This window comes from Danio rerio, chromosome 11 (assembly GCF_049306965.1).
Source record: "Danio rerio strain Tuebingen ecotype United States chromosome 11, GRCz12tu, whole genome shotgun sequence".
NCBI classification, from domain to species: domain Eukaryota; kingdom Metazoa; phylum Chordata; class Actinopteri; order Cypriniformes; family Danionidae; genus Danio; species Danio rerio.
In genome coordinates this window covers 22,003,254-22,022,013 of record NC_133186.1, presented here as the reverse complement: position 1 = coordinate 22,022,013, position 18,760 = coordinate 22,003,254, and the positions used below count along the sequence as shown (strand labels likewise).

The 18,760-nt window shown below is 34.5% G+C and overlaps 1 protein-coding gene across 29 annotated transcripts in view; it reads right to left on the bottom strand.

The window, feature by feature from the left end:
* cadpsa (Ca2+-dependent activator protein for secretion a) overlaps positions 1-18,760 on the bottom strand; it is a 252,412-nt gene that overhangs the window by 109,672 nt on the left and 123,980 nt on the right. For all 29 annotated transcript variants that reach the window (XM_073916631.1, XM_068224318.2, XM_068224327.2 and 26 more), the window contains exons 8-10: positions 13,116-13,227; positions 11,213-11,349; positions 6,409-6,475 (exon numbers count right to left, since the gene is read on the bottom strand). In XM_073916631.1, coding sequence (XP_073772732.1) covers positions 6,409-6,475; positions 11,213-11,349; positions 13,116-13,227 — 316 coding nt within the window. The remainder of the gene's footprint in view (positions 1-6,408; positions 6,476-11,212; positions 11,350-13,115; positions 13,228-18,760) is intronic.

Genomic DNA, 18,760 nt, shown 5'->3' with positions numbered 1-18,760 from the left:
GATGTGTGCAAAGCAACTGGGATTAAAAGATCTGTTTAGTTCTAATCATCAGTCATCATCAAATGTGATCAACAATGAGTTTTACAAGTTTAAAACATTTACAGTGCATGTTTGTAATAAAGTAAGTTGAAGATGGCAAAATCGCTGTAATTCATCACCAGAGCTGCATGTCAGTACAATTATAAAAGAAGACATTTCAATTCTGGTTTGTGGACGTTTATTTTGTACATTAACAACAGATAATCCATACAGCAGTGGATATTAACATGTATACTGTCACATTTGCCGTGCAAATACAGTGCAAAGGTAAACACGCATGCTGTGTGTATGTTTTTGCATAGACTTTGTAACGACATTGTGTGTGACTCATCATTGCAGAAAGGCTTGAATTAACTCCACAACACATACATTAAATAATAATTGGCAAAGTTCTTACTGTAGTATTTCTCACAAACATTACGTGAGATCTGCTTCCTTCATGTCTGTAACTGTGCTGTTTATCTAACACAGCCAGAGATTAAGGCACACTCTGACAGGCGTGGGGAGAACTAGCATTAAAAGCACAGGTCGCAAAAACAGCTACAATGTGCTCAGAGATAAAATTTCCAATATTCTGAAAGGCAAAATAAATAATCTGATGGGTGTTTGGAGCTGAAACTTTAGAGACACATACTAGAGACACAAATGTATTATCTTAAATCTTGAAAAAGGGCTACAATAAGCAATATTCTTTTTCCTCTTTAACACAAAATTCTGCCATCACTGAACAACTGTTACAAATCTTTTAAGTTTAAAGTTTTGATGTCTGACCTTTTTAACAATCTAAAACCATTATTTGCAGAACATTATTGCAGAAATGTGGAAACTGGTAGCCACTAACTCACATAATATTTGTTCTCCACTATGGATGTCAATGGATATTATTCTACAAACTACAGTGAATAGTCCGGACCGCTCAACGAATCACTGGCACTACCCGTCCTACACTTCAAGAACTGTACTCTTCCAGAGTGAATAAAACAAAATCACTTTGGACCCTTCACACCCAGCACACTTCCTGTTTGAACTGTAGTGCCAACCCGTCTGGTTGGCACTACAGAGCACCGAGCTCAAAAATAGCCAGACACAGAAATTGTTTCTTTCCTCGGTCCATCTACCTCATGAACAGTTAAACCTTCCCCTAACGTGCAATAAACATGTGCAATACTTTCTCATACAGCACCTTTTAACCATGCGTAATGCAATACCTTCTCTACCCATTTGTACACAGCAACTCATAACTTGTATATTTATGACAAATCTGTACATACAATTCAACATCCAGAGCTTTTTGACTAACTGCATCTCCATTTAATGTTTGTTGTGTTTTTTTATATTTATTTTCATGTTGTCACTTGTCACTTAATGTACACTGGAAGCTTCCGTAGCCAAAACAAATTCCTTGTGTATTGCACACTTGGCAATACAATTTTGGGTGACCTATCCCTTTGATAATAAGTTTTATGGTTGTAGTTTAAGTTAACTCTAAACTTAACCCAGAAACTAAAGTGACTGCTGCTGGGCCATTAAACCTGCTGTCAAACTGACAGCTAAATGACTTAAAATGACTTTCGCTTTTTGATAACCCCATGAATGCTTTTGCTCATTGAAACAACATCATCACTGTTGACACTCCACAAATTGCATTACAGACAGAGAGCACAGGAGGGAAAAAAAGCTAGTGCAAATCGATTGGTTCAAGTATGACACCGAATGGCAGACACAGAACCCAAGTCCCTCCGGGTCACTCAAATGCATTAACATGCTGAAATGTGCAAGGCTGAATAAAGCCTAAACCAGAGACGAGTACACACAGCGCCACATCGCCTACCAACCGTAAAATAATTACACTTCAGTTTGAATCATAATGCTGACTTACCACACAAGCACTTAGAGGCACAGAGATAGATTTATGCCATTATCCGTACTCTCCACTTACTTCATTATACTTAGAATTGCAAACATTTCTTTTTGTACTACAGGCTTTCTAAAATGTTACGCTTATTTAAGCAAATTAGACATTGGTTAATTAAAATTATGATGGTAATTTTTATACATTTCTAGCACAAAAAATATTTGAAAATTAGATGAAATTGGGTAAAAAATAGTTTGCATGTTTTTAGTTAATGGTTTTTTACTCTTTTATCACTCCCTAATTAAGAAAACATTGCAGGTCAATCACTGATTGATTGATTGATTGATTGATTGACTGACTGACTGATTGATTGATTGATTGACTGACTGACTGATTGATTGATTGATTGATTGACTGTTAATAAATAATATTAATAAGTAATATTTAGTTTTATTGCTGTAATTCTCATTAGATAATTTTGGTCACTTCTTTCTGATCCTGAACTATAACAAAAATAATACTGACCACAATAATATAAATATTCTATATATTCTTTATATATTATTAATAAAATTGTGATTAACAATAATTCTGCATGAACTGAGCCTGAAGGGGGTTCTTTAAAGTGTGAGATACATCTTTATAAAAAGCAGTGTTAATGCATTATAAGAATATTTGTTTTATAAAAAAAACAACCAAAAAAAGTGTAAAGACGTCAACATAATATAAATGACACAAAAAGTGATTTCTGCCATATTTCTGTCACATTTAATGGCCAGAGATAAAATCCAATTTGTTTTTAGAATAAAATGCTTTATATAATCAGGAAATCAGTGTATTATGAAGAGATCCCTCAGCAAAAGCCTTCAGAATAAGTCTGTTGTCTGTTATTACTTTTGAAGTGGAGATTTATGGCTAAATGCAGGAGAACAAACTCCTTTTGAGGAAACAGCCTTTAAAAACTTGAAATGAAATCTAAAAACACACGATAACGCGCAACAAAAGGGCATTTTGCATGTTTTTCTATACATTAGACTTTATGGAAAGCCAAAAGGCCAAAATCTCAAAATTGAAAGCTTCAGGAGAAAACAAAAACAACAACATCCTGTAGTCTCTCGTCTTAATAAATAAAACTACTGTATTTATATTAGGGAGTTAAAAAAACACTGAGGAAGTAAAAAGGCATGGCGGAGCCACAGGGACTCTGTCACCACCTTTTCGTGACACCTTGTTTCAAAGCCAGTCTGTGTCAAAGCAGAGCTCTAAATGCTTTGCATGGTGTGGTAATTATACATGAATAATGCAACAGTGAACCGACACCCGCCCTGTAATACAAACCACACATTATATGCAGAAGCATTTACATGTACATACACCTAATCCATTGACAAATAAAGGCTGAACACTTAACATTGATAGACTTTATTTTTTTCAACCTACATAAATCAACATTAAAAAAGTAAATTGTTTTTCAATACATACAGTAGAAGAAAGAATTATTAGCCCTCCTGAATTATTAGCCCTTTTGTTTATTTTTCCCCCAATTTCTGTTTAACAGAGAGAAGATTTTTTCAACACATTTCTAAACATAATAATTTTTATTACTGATCTCTAATAACTGATTTATTTTATCTTGGCCATGATGACAGTACATAATATTTGACTAGATATTTTTCAAGACATGTCTATACAGCTTAAAGTGACATTTAAAGGTTTAACTAGGTAAATTAGGTTAATTAGGCAGGTTAGGGTAATTAGTCAAGTTATTGTATAATGATGGTTTGTTCTGTAGACTATCGAAAAAAATAGCTTAAAGGGGCTAATAATTTTGACCTTGAAATGGTGTTTGAAAAATTAACACCTGCTTTTATTCTAGCCGAAATTGGACAAATAGCATTCTAATTTATCATATTTAATTTATCATATCATAATTATTTATATTTGATTGATAGCAATTTGCCAATCTGTCTTTGCAGCTGGAAAATAAAATGTAGTTAAAACATAGACTTAGTTAATAGTTACTTAAACTTAGCTCTGTTTACATGATCTCATACATTTCATTTATGTAAAACTGTCTAAATAAAAAGCAACGTGCAGTGTCATCTGGAGTTTGTGTATGTTTACTGTATGTTGGCATTTACGTTTACAAGACAGATGGATGTGCTGACGTTTGTGTGAACACTTACACAGGATTTAACACAAGGACAACAGACAAAAAAGCAAAAGCAAAATACAAGCACGCAAATAACAACTGTGAAAGCAATCACATCAAAATAACAATTCAAAACAACAAACTCAAAAAAGCTACTTTTTTGTAAGAATATTTCTGAATATATTTTTTTATTCTGATTTTGGTGATTTTGATTTTGAATAAAATAGCTTAAGATGAGAATAAAATAATATTTACAAATATAAAAAAGTGAAAGTATTAATAATTTATTAACTTACAGACATATTAATTATAAATAATAGCAGTAATAGTTTGTTTAACAATTTTATAATTAATAATAATTATATATTTTTGTTTATTATTCATTTATTTTTATTTATTCGTTTTTTATTCATTCATTTTCTTGTTGGCTTAGTCCCTTTATTAATCCGGGGTCGCCACAGCGGAATGAACCGCCGACTTAGCTAGCAAGTTTTTACGCAGCGGATGCCCTTCCAGCCGCAACCCATCTCTGGGAAACATCCACACACACATTCACACACACACTCATACACTACAGACAATTTAGCCAACCCAATTCACTTGTACCGCATGTCTTTGGACTGTGGGGGAAAGCGGAGCACTCGGAGGAAACCCACGCGAATGCAGGGAGAACATGCAAACTCCACACAGAAATGCCAACTGAGCCAAGGTTCGAACCAGCGACCCAGCGACCTTCTTGCTGTGAGGCGACAGCACTACCTACTGCGCCACTGCCTCGCCCTAAATGCTTTTTAATATAGGCTAAATTGTCCGAAGTGTATGTGTGTGAATGAGTGTGTACCTGCACCGGCACCGCATATCTTTTGACTAAAGGGGAAACCAGAGCACCTGGAGGAAACCCACACAAACTTGGGGAGAACATGCAAACTCCACATAGAAACACCAACCATGATGGGTTGCAGCTGGAATGGCATCCGCTGCATAAAACATATGCTGGATAAGTTGGAGGTTCATTCCACTGTGGCGACCTCAGACTAATAAAGGGATTAAGTCGAAAAGAAAATGAATGAATGAATTAATTAATAATAATAATAATAATAATAGTAATAATAATATAGTTAGTAGTTGTAATAATAGTAGTAGTAGTAGTAGTAGTAGTAGTAGTAGCAGTAGCAGTAGCAGTAGTTATAATAATCATAATAATAATAATCATAATAATAGTAGTGACACAGTGGTGCAGTAGGTAGTGCTGTCGCTTCACAGCAAGAAGGTTAAGGCTTTTATGCCAAAATAAAGGGATTAAGGGATTAAGCCAAAATAAAGGGATTAAGCCGAAAAGAAAATGAATGAATTAATAATAATATAGTAGTAGTAGCAGTAATAATAATAATATTATCATTAACAGTAGTAGTAATAATATTGATAATAACAATAATAATTATTGTAGTAATAATAATAATAATAATAATAATAATAACAATAATAATATTAAAAGTAATAATAATAATAACAACAATAACAACAACAACAATCATAATAATAATAATAATAATAATAATAATAATAATAATAATAATAATAATAATAATTGTAGTAATACTAAAAATATAAATGATAATACTGTTAATAATAATAACAATAGTAGTAGTTATAATACTACTACTACTACTACTAATAATAATAATAATAATAATAATAGTACATGTAAAAATGTTTGAAAGCAAATGTAATTGTATTTAAATAATCTATAAAATACTTCTGCTTGAATGACAGCAGCAGAATGCACAATGTATGTGTTTTCTCTTGCCATTGTGTTTTGTAAGATACTATTTAGAAAAAAGATGTAGATCTTATATTATAAAAACGATTTAATACAGCTGGGTTTTCTAGCACAAGCAATAAAAAACAAGTGTGAAAGAATCCAAACGAAACACAAAACGGACACGAAAAGCGCATTCTGGCATATTTCCTGACATTGGAAAACACAAGCGGGGCATTGGTGTGCTGTTTTTCGCTTGTGTGACACACAAACACACACACGCAAACACTAAGGTAAATAAAGAGCGTCAGTGTATTGACTGTTGTTTGTCACTTGCTGTATTTGTAGCTGCGAGCGACTGCTGTTGGACTGATGTGAGCTCTTTTATCTGCCGGTCCTTTACTCTGTCAAGCCGCCTGTCAACTTTTAGCTCTCAGACATGTTACAAACCACCACACAACAGCAAACAATGAAGACACAAATAAAAAAAAGAGGCTCCACTGAAGTACCTTCTTCACTGAAGCAGCTCTGATACGCCGGAAATGTACAGAATCAGAAAGAGTCGTCATTAATGTGACAGCAAGGAGGGAAAAAAGCACATACCTGAACCAAGACGAAGAATCTTCTCTTCCATCTTTTCCACAGGTTTTTCCCAATGGCCCACAGGTATCTGTGAAGAGACGCAGAGCAGGTGTTGTTGCAGCACAGTGTCGGGATATACAGCATGCTGGATGTGTTGTTCATCATTTGAGTGATAATGGGACGCTGGTGCTTTCACCAGGATTTTTATATTGTGGAATAATTTCAGTTGTCATTACAAACTCCATGTTAATAAATACATTTTAAAGCATGCAAATGTATGTTTACAAAAATATATATATATATTTTATAATATCAAATGAATATCTCAAATATCTAAAAAAAATCCATTCAGGATGTTATGTACATTTTAACGAAAATGCATATAATGTATTTGCATATAAATTAAATACAATGAAGTTTAATAAATAAAAATTAACTAATTTAATAAATGAATAATGATACAATAACTAAATGAATGAATGAATAAATAAATAAATAAATAAATAAATAAATAAATAAATAAATAAATGGATGGATGGACAGACGGACAGATGAATAAATGAAAAAAAAGAATGAATGAATGAATGAATGAATGAATGAATGCATGAATTAATCAATGAATTAAATAATTAATTAATTAAATAATTAATTAATGAAAAACAAATGGACGGACGAACAGATGAGCCAAATGAAAAAATTTATAAATACATACATACATGAATAAATAAATAAATAAATAAATAAATAAATAAATAAATAAATGAAAAAAACCTTATGTGTTGTTCATTATTTAAGTGTGTTATGAGACACTGTTGCCTGTCACTAGGATTGTTAGGACAATGTCAGCTGTCGTTACAAACTTTATTTTCAAAATACATTTTAAAGCATGCTTAAAAACTGCATGGCATGTAATGTATGACTACAAAGAATGCATATTGTATAATGCAAAATGAATATCTTGCGGGATTTTTACTGAAAATACATAGTTGTTGTATATAAAATAAAATGAATGACCTAATGAATGAATGAATGAATGAATGAATAAATAAATTGTATAAGCAATCCAAATGATATTAGTCATTTGAGTGATAATGGGCCACTGTTGCTTTTCACAAGGATTTTTTTCAATTGACGTTACAAATGTTAAAAATAAATTTTAAAGCATGCATAAAAATGCATGTTATGTTTGTTTACAAAAAAAGCTAATTGCATAATGTAAAATTAATATATCTCAAAAATATTGTGCTGTACATAATGTATGTGTTAATGTAAATGCAAATTTTCTGTATAAAATAAAATAATATAAAATAAATCATTCACTTTCTTTTGGCTTAATCCCCTATTTACCACCAAAAATGTAAGCATATGTTTTACACAGCAGATGTCCTTTCAGCTGCAACCCATTACTGGGAAACACCCACACACTCACATGCACATTCATACAATACGACCAGTTTACTTTATTGAATTCATCTACAGTGCATGTTCTTTGGACATGAAGGGAGGAAACACGAGCATGCGGAGGAAACCCATGCAAACACAGGGAGAACATGCAAACTCAACACAGAAATGCCAACTGGCCCAGCCAGGACTTAAACTAGCAACCTTCTTGCTGTGAGGCAACAGTGCTAACCACTGAGCCATTGTGCGGCAATTAAAATCAATCAATACATGAACGAACTAACAAATAAATAAATAAGCCTAACAAACACATATCATGATGGATGTATTGTTAGTCATTTGAGGGATAATGATACACTGTTGCCTTTAACTAAGATTTTTAAATAGTAAAACATTGTCAATTGGTGTTCCAAATATATATTAAAAATACATTTTAAATCATGCTTAAAGTGTATATACAAAAAATATACACACTTTAATAGATATAATGAATATCAAACTAAAGAAATTGCATGCTGTATGTTACGTACACATGAATGAAAATGCATATTTCCTGTAAATAAAAAATTGTAATAAATAAAATAAATAAATAAATGCTTATTTAAAAAAGAAAATAAATGCCATTGAAAGGTTTCTGCATCTGAACTCTTCATGATTAAAACTGCAATGTATGTACATGTTAACAATATACATTATTGCATAAAATAAGAGAATATCTGACAAAAAATAGCACGTTGGATATAGTGTGCATGTTAAGAAATATGCATATTTCCTGTATATAAAGTAAAATTAAATTAAATTATATTAAATGAAGTAAAAAAAAGTTAATGTGATTAAATTTAACATTATAGTATATAGTATTATAATGTTGTGTTATAATTTAGTGTTAGTGTTATACTTTAGTGTTAGTGTTATTATTTAGCTATTTCTACACAAATTAGAATTAGAATAGCCTATTTATGTGTGTGTACACATGTTCACATTTGAGTCAGTCTGTGAATGTACATGTGCAAGTGTATTCCAAGAGGCTCTAATTAAAACATCATATTTTAAATGATGTATTCAGTACATTAAAGCATTCTTTTTTTCCATTAGATGAAGTCAACTGGTTCATTAAGCACTTTGATAATGCACATGCTTGCAGAGCTGCCATAATATTGTCATACTTTATAGTTACATTTCAGATTTAATGAATAGTTATAGCTTCATAGTTACATTCAGCAGTTTACGGTGGGGTAGTAATGCACAATATGTAAACATATTTTGTGATGAACAAAGTATTATAATTTGCTTGCAAACTATTATATATTGCTTATGAGTAAATATTTAAAATGAAAAAAAAAAAAAAAAAATATATATATATATATATATATATATATATATATATATATATATATATATATATATATATATATATATATATATATATATATATATATATATATATATATAAGCTAGATTTAAGAGAAATCCTCTGTGAAGTAATAGAGGATGATAGAATTTGTCCTGCAGACAGAGGTTTTAAAACCAGCAGAATAGAAAAGGATTTTAGGTGTATGTTTAGTGCCCTCTAATGGAGAAAACCATTAAATGCACTAAAGCAAAACAAAGAAGGACTGGTGACTTCTTTTGGAATTTATTCTTTTGACAAAATGACTATTTTTATTATTATTATTATTATTATTATTAATAATAATAATATTATTATTGTGCATCTATACAGTAAAGCACAGTTGAATTAATTAACATGTACTAAATAATCTAGGATTAAATGCTTGAAATTCTTAATTCATTCATTTTTTTTTCGGCTTAATCCCTAATTTATCTGGGGTCGCCACAGCGGAATGAACGCCAAGGGCATACAGTATGTTATAAGCAGCAGATCCCCTTCCAGTTCCAACCCAGTGCTGGGAAACACTCATACTCATATTTGTACACTATGGCCATTTTTGTTATACCAATTCACCTATAGTGCATGTCCTTGGACTGTGGGTGAAACCGGAGCACCTGGAGGAAACCTACGAATTCAGGGAGGACATGCACAATCTATACAGAAATGCCAACTGGGACTCAAACCAGCGACCTTCTTGCTGTGAGGCAACAGTGCTAACCACCGTGCCGCCCTCTGTTAGAAATGATGTATATTATAATGTCACGTTAAGTACTGTTAGTAGTAATATAGTAATTTAAAAAGTGGTGATATTTATTCTTATAAAACAATAAAACTTAAGCAAGAGATTAAAGATGTTAAATTGTGTTTTTGGTTAACTATCAAAAAGTGATTGTGTTGTTATTTAAAGTGCAAGTTTTTTTGTTATTTATTTATTTATTTGCATGTTTATGTAAATTGAACAACACAAGCCCTTTTTTAATGAAAAAATCAATTTCTCATTTAATCAGCTTTGAATAAAAAGTGGCATGTTTAAAATCCAAAATTTAAAATTAAATTTTTAAAAAATTTAATTCACAAATTTAATTGAAACACAATTAGCTTTTTTTAAACTATTTATATATTTAACTAAAAACAAAGCCAAAGTACATATTCTAAATAATAATATTATTTGTAATGAAATGTAAATATACTCGTTACATTTTAATAACATCAAAATTCCAAAAATGTGGTCAAATTCTTGAAGGTGTTAATGTTGTTGTGTGTGTGTGTGTGTGTGTGTGTGTGTGTGTGTGTGTGTGTGTGTGTGTGTGTGTGTGTGTGTGTGTGTGTGTGTGTGTGTGTGTGTGTGTTTGTGTTTTATTTATTTTTTTATTCTCCTTCGGGATGGGATGGAGGACAGAGGGTTATAATTATTGATATAGTGGTATTTTTTTGTAGACACAAAAACAAAAACAACAAAAATATATTTATATTTATATATACATGTCACCTCACAGCAAGAAGGTCACTGGGTCGATGGTTCGAACCTCGGCTCAGTTAGCGTTTCTGTGTGGAGTTTGCATGTTCTCCCTGTCTTCGCGTGAGTTTCCTCCGGGTGCTCTGGTTTCCCCCACAGTCCAAAGACATGCGGTACAGGTGAATTGGGTAGGCTAAATTGTCCGTAGTGTATAAGTGTATGTCTGAATGTGTGTGTGGATGTTTCCCAGAGATGGGTTGCGGCTGGAAGGCCATCCGCTGCGTAAAAACTTGCTGGATAAGTTGGCGGTTCATTCTGCTGTGGCGACCCCGGATTACTAAAGGGACTAAGCTGACAAGAAAATGAAATGAAATATACATATGTTTCTCTGTCCTCTAGATGGAGCCAAAAGTTCAGAACAGAGGAGTCGAGAGAAAGGCATTTACTGAGTCTGTGCTTTCTCATATTTACTCGGTGAGTGGGTCAGCGTAGAGTCAGCACATTACACCTTCAGCAAATCTTTACAAAAAAGTCGAGCAAAAATAAAGAATGAAAGGTTTGCAGTTGTCACTCACCCACAGTGCTTCATGTTCTGCGGTTTGTCCATACGGACAGCTAGTTTGATCTTCAGGTCATCAGAACAACCTTTGGCTACAGTCATCTTATGGAGCTCGCACTGTTTGGGACTGTTGGGTGTTGGATGCAACACAACCTGAAAGAACATCAGATGCCACAGTCATTCACTTAAATAAAAATAATAATGTTAATTTAAACTTGATTTGAAGCTATTTTCAAAATTTCAAATGAAAATACCATTTATAGATATTTTGGTGTAAAATGAAGGAAACAAAAGTTTTTCAGACATGTTTACTTTAAGTTTTACACAAAACAATACACGTTATCATTTTAGAAGTGTCACACAAACTATATTTGGTGAATTAACTCTGATTTTCAATCACAACAAATAAAAAACATTTGTTACTATGGGAAATATACAAGCATCTAAATGACAACATGTATTTATCATAAGTAGTTTACAGAATAAATTCTGCACTTTTTTGGGTGTGCTGTTTTCTTTGATGTTTTCAACCCAATTTTGGGTTATATATTTCAATACATTGAAAAGAAAAGATCATAGTTATAATAACACAGAAAATCTATTGTTAGAAGAATGATTTCATAGTTGTAAATTTGATTAAAACATTGACAGCCAGCCAGAAGCTATTCTGCTTTAAAGCTTTAGATGACCAAACTGCAGCCCATGCTTTTAATAAAAATAACAACATTGTTTGATGGGTATGCAAATTTAGTCTTTATTAGATATCTTTATTTACAACATTTTTTTCAGTGAATATCACATATCTAACTCAAATGAGAAAGTTACAGTAAATAGATAAATGAATGGCATACCAGCTATCCAACAATATTCTTTTGCACCAGTGCTCTGAATCAGATCCCATTATTTTTGTATCACTTTGAAGTCATCCATCATTTGAATAAGATTCAACATCACCTTATCTGTCTGTTTTTATATTAGCACAGGCTTTTGTTTTTAGAGAGGGAAAGAGAGAGAGCGAAATAGAGAGACACTATGCCTCATTGACTCAACACTAAATCAAATCCAGTAGAAGAGCTACAGGCACGCAGGGGGCTGCTCGTTTTCCAGAGCTTAGCTGAATCAATTTATTGCCCATCACCGCCTGATGGCAGAACTGAGCTCAGATCTGCTTAAAGAGAGATGTCAGTGAACCAGTGATGGTTCAGTGCCCTCTTTAAACTTTGGTCAACTAGAGTTAGCAAAACCAAGATACATCACAGTATTAAAGTATACACCTTTCATTTACCGCCATCTGTTTTGTCCACTTTTGACCACTAGTCTTTTAGGTTATTTAAAGAAAATCTTAGATGCAATTTTTGCGAGGGAACTTTCATTTTCCTTAAATGAATTATCCAATCAAGCAACATCTGTTTTCTTGATTAAAATTGTGTCCCATTAAATAAAAACACTGTTTTAATAAAATAATAAATAAAAACTTGTATTTCACAGCAAATTCTTTTTTTTTTTTTTTTTGTATTTGTTAAGCATTTATTTTTTTCACATTACTTAGGTGACAGATTGTATTAAACTAGCACAGTTACTTTCACAGCCTTCCTTTATTTAGTTTGGCTAAGGTAAAAGTAGTTTTTTATTTTTTTACAAGAATTTATAATGTAAAAAAATTGTAGCCATTTTTTTCCAATTAGCTACAGAATAAACCATTGCTGTCCAATGACTTGCCTTGTTCTCAGCTACCTCTAAAAGTGGTCAAAGTGGACATTAAGTTAAAAAAAATGTAAAAAAAACAAAAACTAAAAAAACCACCTGAATTTAGTTTTGTTCGTTTGTGATCATAAACAAGCTAGTGTGTGTGTGTGTGTGTGTGTGTGTGTGCGTGCGTGCGTGCGTGTGTGTGTGTGTGTGTGTGTAGTGTCTCTGACCCGTCCCAGCTCTTTATCCTCCAGTGCCAGCACTCCTGTACTCTCTGTGAAGAGTTTCACCTTCACTGCAGGAAGTGGATGAGTGGTGGTGAAATCTCCTTGAGTACCCCAACTAGACGAGAGAGAGGAAGAGAATTTAAATCAGGTATCTAATTATAAAAAAAAGATTTTAAAAAATAGTTTACATATTTAAAGTGTACACAGATCAAGTATTATTCACAATACAGCAAAATTATAGAAACTAAGATTTAATGCATTAAATAAAGAAACAATCACTTTTTAACTGCTAATCTAAGTTTACAGTTTAAATCCAATTAGATCCCCTTATTTGGTAAATAATGTCTCTCATAAAATACATTGGTTAAAAGACGGAAACAATAGTTTACTATCTGAACTGTTCTTAAACAATAGATTTGCATATTTTTCAATAATATTACTAAAATTAAAATAAAATCAGAATAATCACTCATATTTATCTGTTGATTTCTGTGGGCAGATGTGGGCTGTGTGGGTCTATTTGTTATAATACCATATAATAAAATGGTTGCCACACAATGCAAATATTAAAGCCAGAAATGCACGGATTAATTTGTTGAAGAAAAATAGTCAAACTATGCTTCAGTCAGACAAATATTCCTGACAGTAACAGCAAACAAATGTGAATAATTGTTATATGAATTATCTGAAAGAAATTTTTTAAATCAGTAGTTTGTTGATTCTTTCCACACAAATTTTTTGAAAGTCCATGAAGAGGAAAAAAACAGGTCAAGTATGCAGAAGGCTTATAAAACAAAATATAAAAGCATATTTAATACATCAATCTTAGAGCATGATGATACATTAGGTTTGCACAATATATCAATCTTCATATTTCACATTTTCTGTACACTGTAAATAATTTAACAATGAAAAGTCAGTCAAGTCAACCAATATTTTTAAGTAGTTTTTACTTGTTTTACATTTTTTAAGTTATATAAAGTTTAACTTAATATTTTTGGTCCGTTTGACGTAAGTTGAGATGACTAGAAACAACCCAGGCTCATTATTAAGACGTATCACTTACAATAGCTATTGATACAAAAGCACTTTGCACATAGTTATGCCAGAGTACCACAGTAATAAAGAAATTACTTTAGTGGTAAATTCAAAAATGCTTTGTTTATGGCTTCCCAACATAAATGCTTACATTTCACTTCAACTAACATCCTCAATGATGGTATTTTACACATTTTGGTTCTGACATCCAACAGTACAATACATTTTTTTGTTGGTTGTCTTGCTCACTACTTTCAAAGATATTACTTTCCTGCTGTTTATCTGCCATCACAACACACATGCAACTTGAAGTGACATAACTGTGACGTTTACTACAAACTGGTCTACAAAAACATTATAGTTCTAAGAAATCTTTATGGCTCCTCATTCTATTTTTAGTGCAGAAAAGCTGAATTGGTGGTCTTATGGCTTAGTCAATACTGTATATGTTGTGTATTAACATACATATATTCAAAGGCGGGTAATAATTCTGACTTTAACTGTGTGTATATATAATTAAAAACTGAGTAAAAGCTACATTTTTTTCTAATTTTTCCTTTCATGGAAATAACTTTATACTTGATTTTCAAACATTACCAAAAAAAAAAAAAAAAGTTAAATCTGTGAAGAAAAGCTCTTTTAAATAGTGTTACAGTTTTTTTGGATTGCTTAAGCACGATTTTCAAAACCGGGCCCGTGTTTTCAAAACAGTACACACAATTAGCACAACCACACACCCAATTAGCAAAACACTACAGATCCTTTGCATAATTAAACACTCTTATAAAAACTATACACTTTTGTTTAAAAAACACACTTTTTTACCATAAGAAACACACATTTTCACATTTACTATACACTGTTTGCACGAGTTACACACTGCTGTGATAAACCTAAAACACTTTTAGCACTTCTACTTCCCTATGATTAGAGTAGGCTACCATCAACAAAGTACAAATATAAAGTAAATTCACCAAACACTACTAAAGAGCAATGCTGCACACTGAAGAAACTCATTTATTCCTCAACATGTCCAACATGTTGGCATGAAGATTCAAAGTACTGTAATATGACACTTTACTGTATGTATTGAACTGTAAGTTAGACATTGTCTCTTCGCCTAGCTGGATCTGGCATAAGAATTATCAACATTGCAATGTTGTCCTTAGCATCTTGTACCAAAAAAACTGTAATTTTGTCAGCAAATTTTTATTTAGTTTTAGTCTTAGTCTTTTGACAAAAGTTCAATTTTAAGTCATATTTTAGTTTTCTGGATCATTTTAGTTTTAGTTTAGTTTTAGTAGACTAAATTTGATAAGATTTTAGTTGTCTAAATCTTGGTTTAGGTGACTAAAATATATTTGATTTGATTTGTAATGTGAAGTGCAATTCATTTAAAATATTGTATACAATTATTTCTACAAAATATTCTAACTTAAACTAAAATATAGAATATAGCTTTTTCCATTGAGGACAAAACAATTAGATATGCATTTTTTTATTTATATCATAAGTAATAATAAAAATTATGTGTCTTCAATCAATCTAAGTGTAAGGACAGTAGCCTAGAAAATGCAGGATTGTATAATTATTTAGCAGACCCTTTGTTTTTACAGTTTTTTTGGATTGCTTACACTCTAAAATTAAAAGTAGTACACTATTAGCAAAACCTTACACACAAGTATCAAAACATCAGCCCATATTTGCACAACTATAAGCACATTGCCAGCCTCACACTTGTTGCAAATCTCTACACACAGTGATTTGCAAAACACTAAACACACTTAACATACATCACACACTAAAATCTATCATGAAGTCACTTCCTTGTAATACCAAAGCACTGACTGTCAAAATACTGCACCGTCCAACCAATTGGTTCAACACAGTCGTCAGGTGTGCAAACACTTGTTTGATTTATTGTAGACACATCAATCAGGTGTTTAAGCACTATAAAATGCCAGTTTCAACGAAAACCATCAGGTCTCAATATCAACACTGTCACACACCATAAAAAAAAAAAAAAAAAAAAAAAAAAAAAAAAATATATATATATATATATATATATATATATATATATATATATATATATATATATATATATATATATATATACTGTAGCGAGCGATTACATGCCACGTCGCCCTGGTCGCTAATTTCACCCAGCTGGACCATCATCAAGCCAGGATCGCTCACAGCTGGACGGCATCAAGCAGAGAGGCATATAAGCCCAACCTACGCCAGGAGAAGATGAGCTTCATTCTTTCTATGACTCCCTGTGCTAATGCTTGTCTCTCTGTCTCTCCGTAGCGGACTCCAGCTCGTGACGATCCTTCACCCGACTACTCACTGTCCTTCACCTACCTCCCCTAGCACCAGAGCACCTCACCTTAAAGAAGAGCACCTTTTACACAACCCACACTTTGTAAATAAAGCACCCTCCGGGGACTTGTCTGTAAACTCATCCTGTTGTGCCGCTGTTTTCCCTCTGCCTCGCTACAACTGGTGGAGAATGCGCGCTGTTTCAGAGGGGAAAAAATTCAGCACTTACCAGTAAGAAGAAGTAACCACTGAATTTTCTCTGTTTTCTTCTGTTTACAGACAGGCATCCGCTCTCTCTCTCTCACTCACGCTCTCTTACTCGGCTGTCATCCCCTCCTGAGTCATGTCGATCGAAGAGGTAGTACGCCATCTAGCGGAAATCTCAAGAAGACAACAAGTGATAACTGAACAGCTCACCACCAGACAAGACCGAATGGAACAACAGCTCCGCCAAGCGGCCGGTTCTAGCCAGTTTCCTGAGGTGAGCGCTCACAAATTTATCACAAAACTCAGCGACCTGGACGATATTGATGCTTACCTGCACACATTTGAGATAATCGCTGAAAGAGAGAGATGGCCGAAGGAAAGTTGGGCGAGGATGTTGGCACCATTCCTGACTGGAGAAGCTCAACGAGCTTACTATGCATTAGAGACACCGAAAAACGATGATTATAAAGCATTGAAGAAGGAGATACTCGCCAGAATGGGACTCTCCAATATAAGCGCAGCACAAAAATTTTCTCAGTGGACATATGATGAGAAACAGCCGGTACGGACCCAAGCAGCCAATTTATCTCGGTTGGGAAGACTATGGTTGCTGGGAGGAGATCCTACCGCAGTCCAGGTTGCTGAGAAAGTGGTCATTGAAAAGATGATGAGGGCGCTACCCAGACGGCTCCGCACACTTACCAGCATGAGGAACCCCGACTTGCTGGCCGCTTTGGTGGAGGCGGTGGAGCTGGCGGAAGCTCACGTGGCCCGGGAGACTGGGGAGAGAGCGGCTCTGCCACCCCGGAGGGTAAATGCGCCATGGCGACCGGTGGAGGGCACAGCACAACCAGGCAGCAGACCGGCGGTCCCCAGCCCAGTCGACGAGCCGATGCCCACAGAGCCAACATCACACTCGACCCCGGCCTGGACGGCAGGGTGCGTGGTACATCGCAACGTCCCTCCCGAAGCTCCCACCCGAAAAGTATGCTTAGACGGGAAAACGCAGACGGCCACATTGGATACAGGAAGTGCAATAACCCTGGTTCATCCAAAAACATTAAAAATCCATCAAGAAGGGAAAAGCCGAATCCCGATTACATGCGTACACGGTGATACCCGCCACGTACCCTCCCAAAGAGTCACCATAGCGACGAAGTCGGGAAGCTGGCGCATCGAAGTAGGAGTGGTTCCAGATCTTCCAGTACCCCTTCTTCTGGGCAGAGACTGGCCGGGGTTCGATGATCTCCTCACCCACCATCAGGCTCGATCGGCTCGTTCAAAGAAGGACAACAAGGGACGGGCTCAACGGGACCGCCAACCAGCGCTGATGGCCACCGAGAGCGACAGAGGGGGTGAGTCATCATCGGCTAACCTGTACTATGATCTTTTCCAACAGATTACCGCAGGTGGCGATTTCGGAAGAGCACAACGTGAAGACGAAACGTTGAAACACTGCTGGCCACAAGTCAGAATCATAGACGGTAACGAACGGTTTCCCAGCCCTCACCCCCTCCCACATTTTATTGTACAAAATGGTCTGCTGTACTGTGTCGCAGAGAGGCGGGGGGAAACGAAGACGCTATTGGTCGTCCCAAGGACCAAGAGGGAGACAGTTCTGGAACTGGCACATACTCACCCGATGGCAGGACATCTAGGAGCAGCCAACACGATTAAAAGAATCAGAGATCGTTTCCACTGGCCCGGGTTGGATGGAGAAGTCAAGAGGTATTGTCAGGCATGCGACATCTGCCAAAGAACGTCTCCCCAACGACCACCCCCCAGCCCTCTGATACCATTACCCATCATTGAGGTGCCCTTCAACCGCATTGGCATGGACTTGATAGGGCCTTTGCCGAAGTCGGCCCGGGGACATGAACACATCCTTGTCATCCTCGACTACGCCACCAGATATCCAGAAGCGATCCCTCTGAGAAAAGCCACGTCATCGGCAATCGCTAAGGAGCTGTTTTTATTATGCAGCCGAGTAGGAATACCAGCAGAGATACTGACCGACCAGGGCACCCCATTCATGTTCCGGTTGATGGCAGACCTCTGCCGCCTCCTAAAGGTAAAGCAAA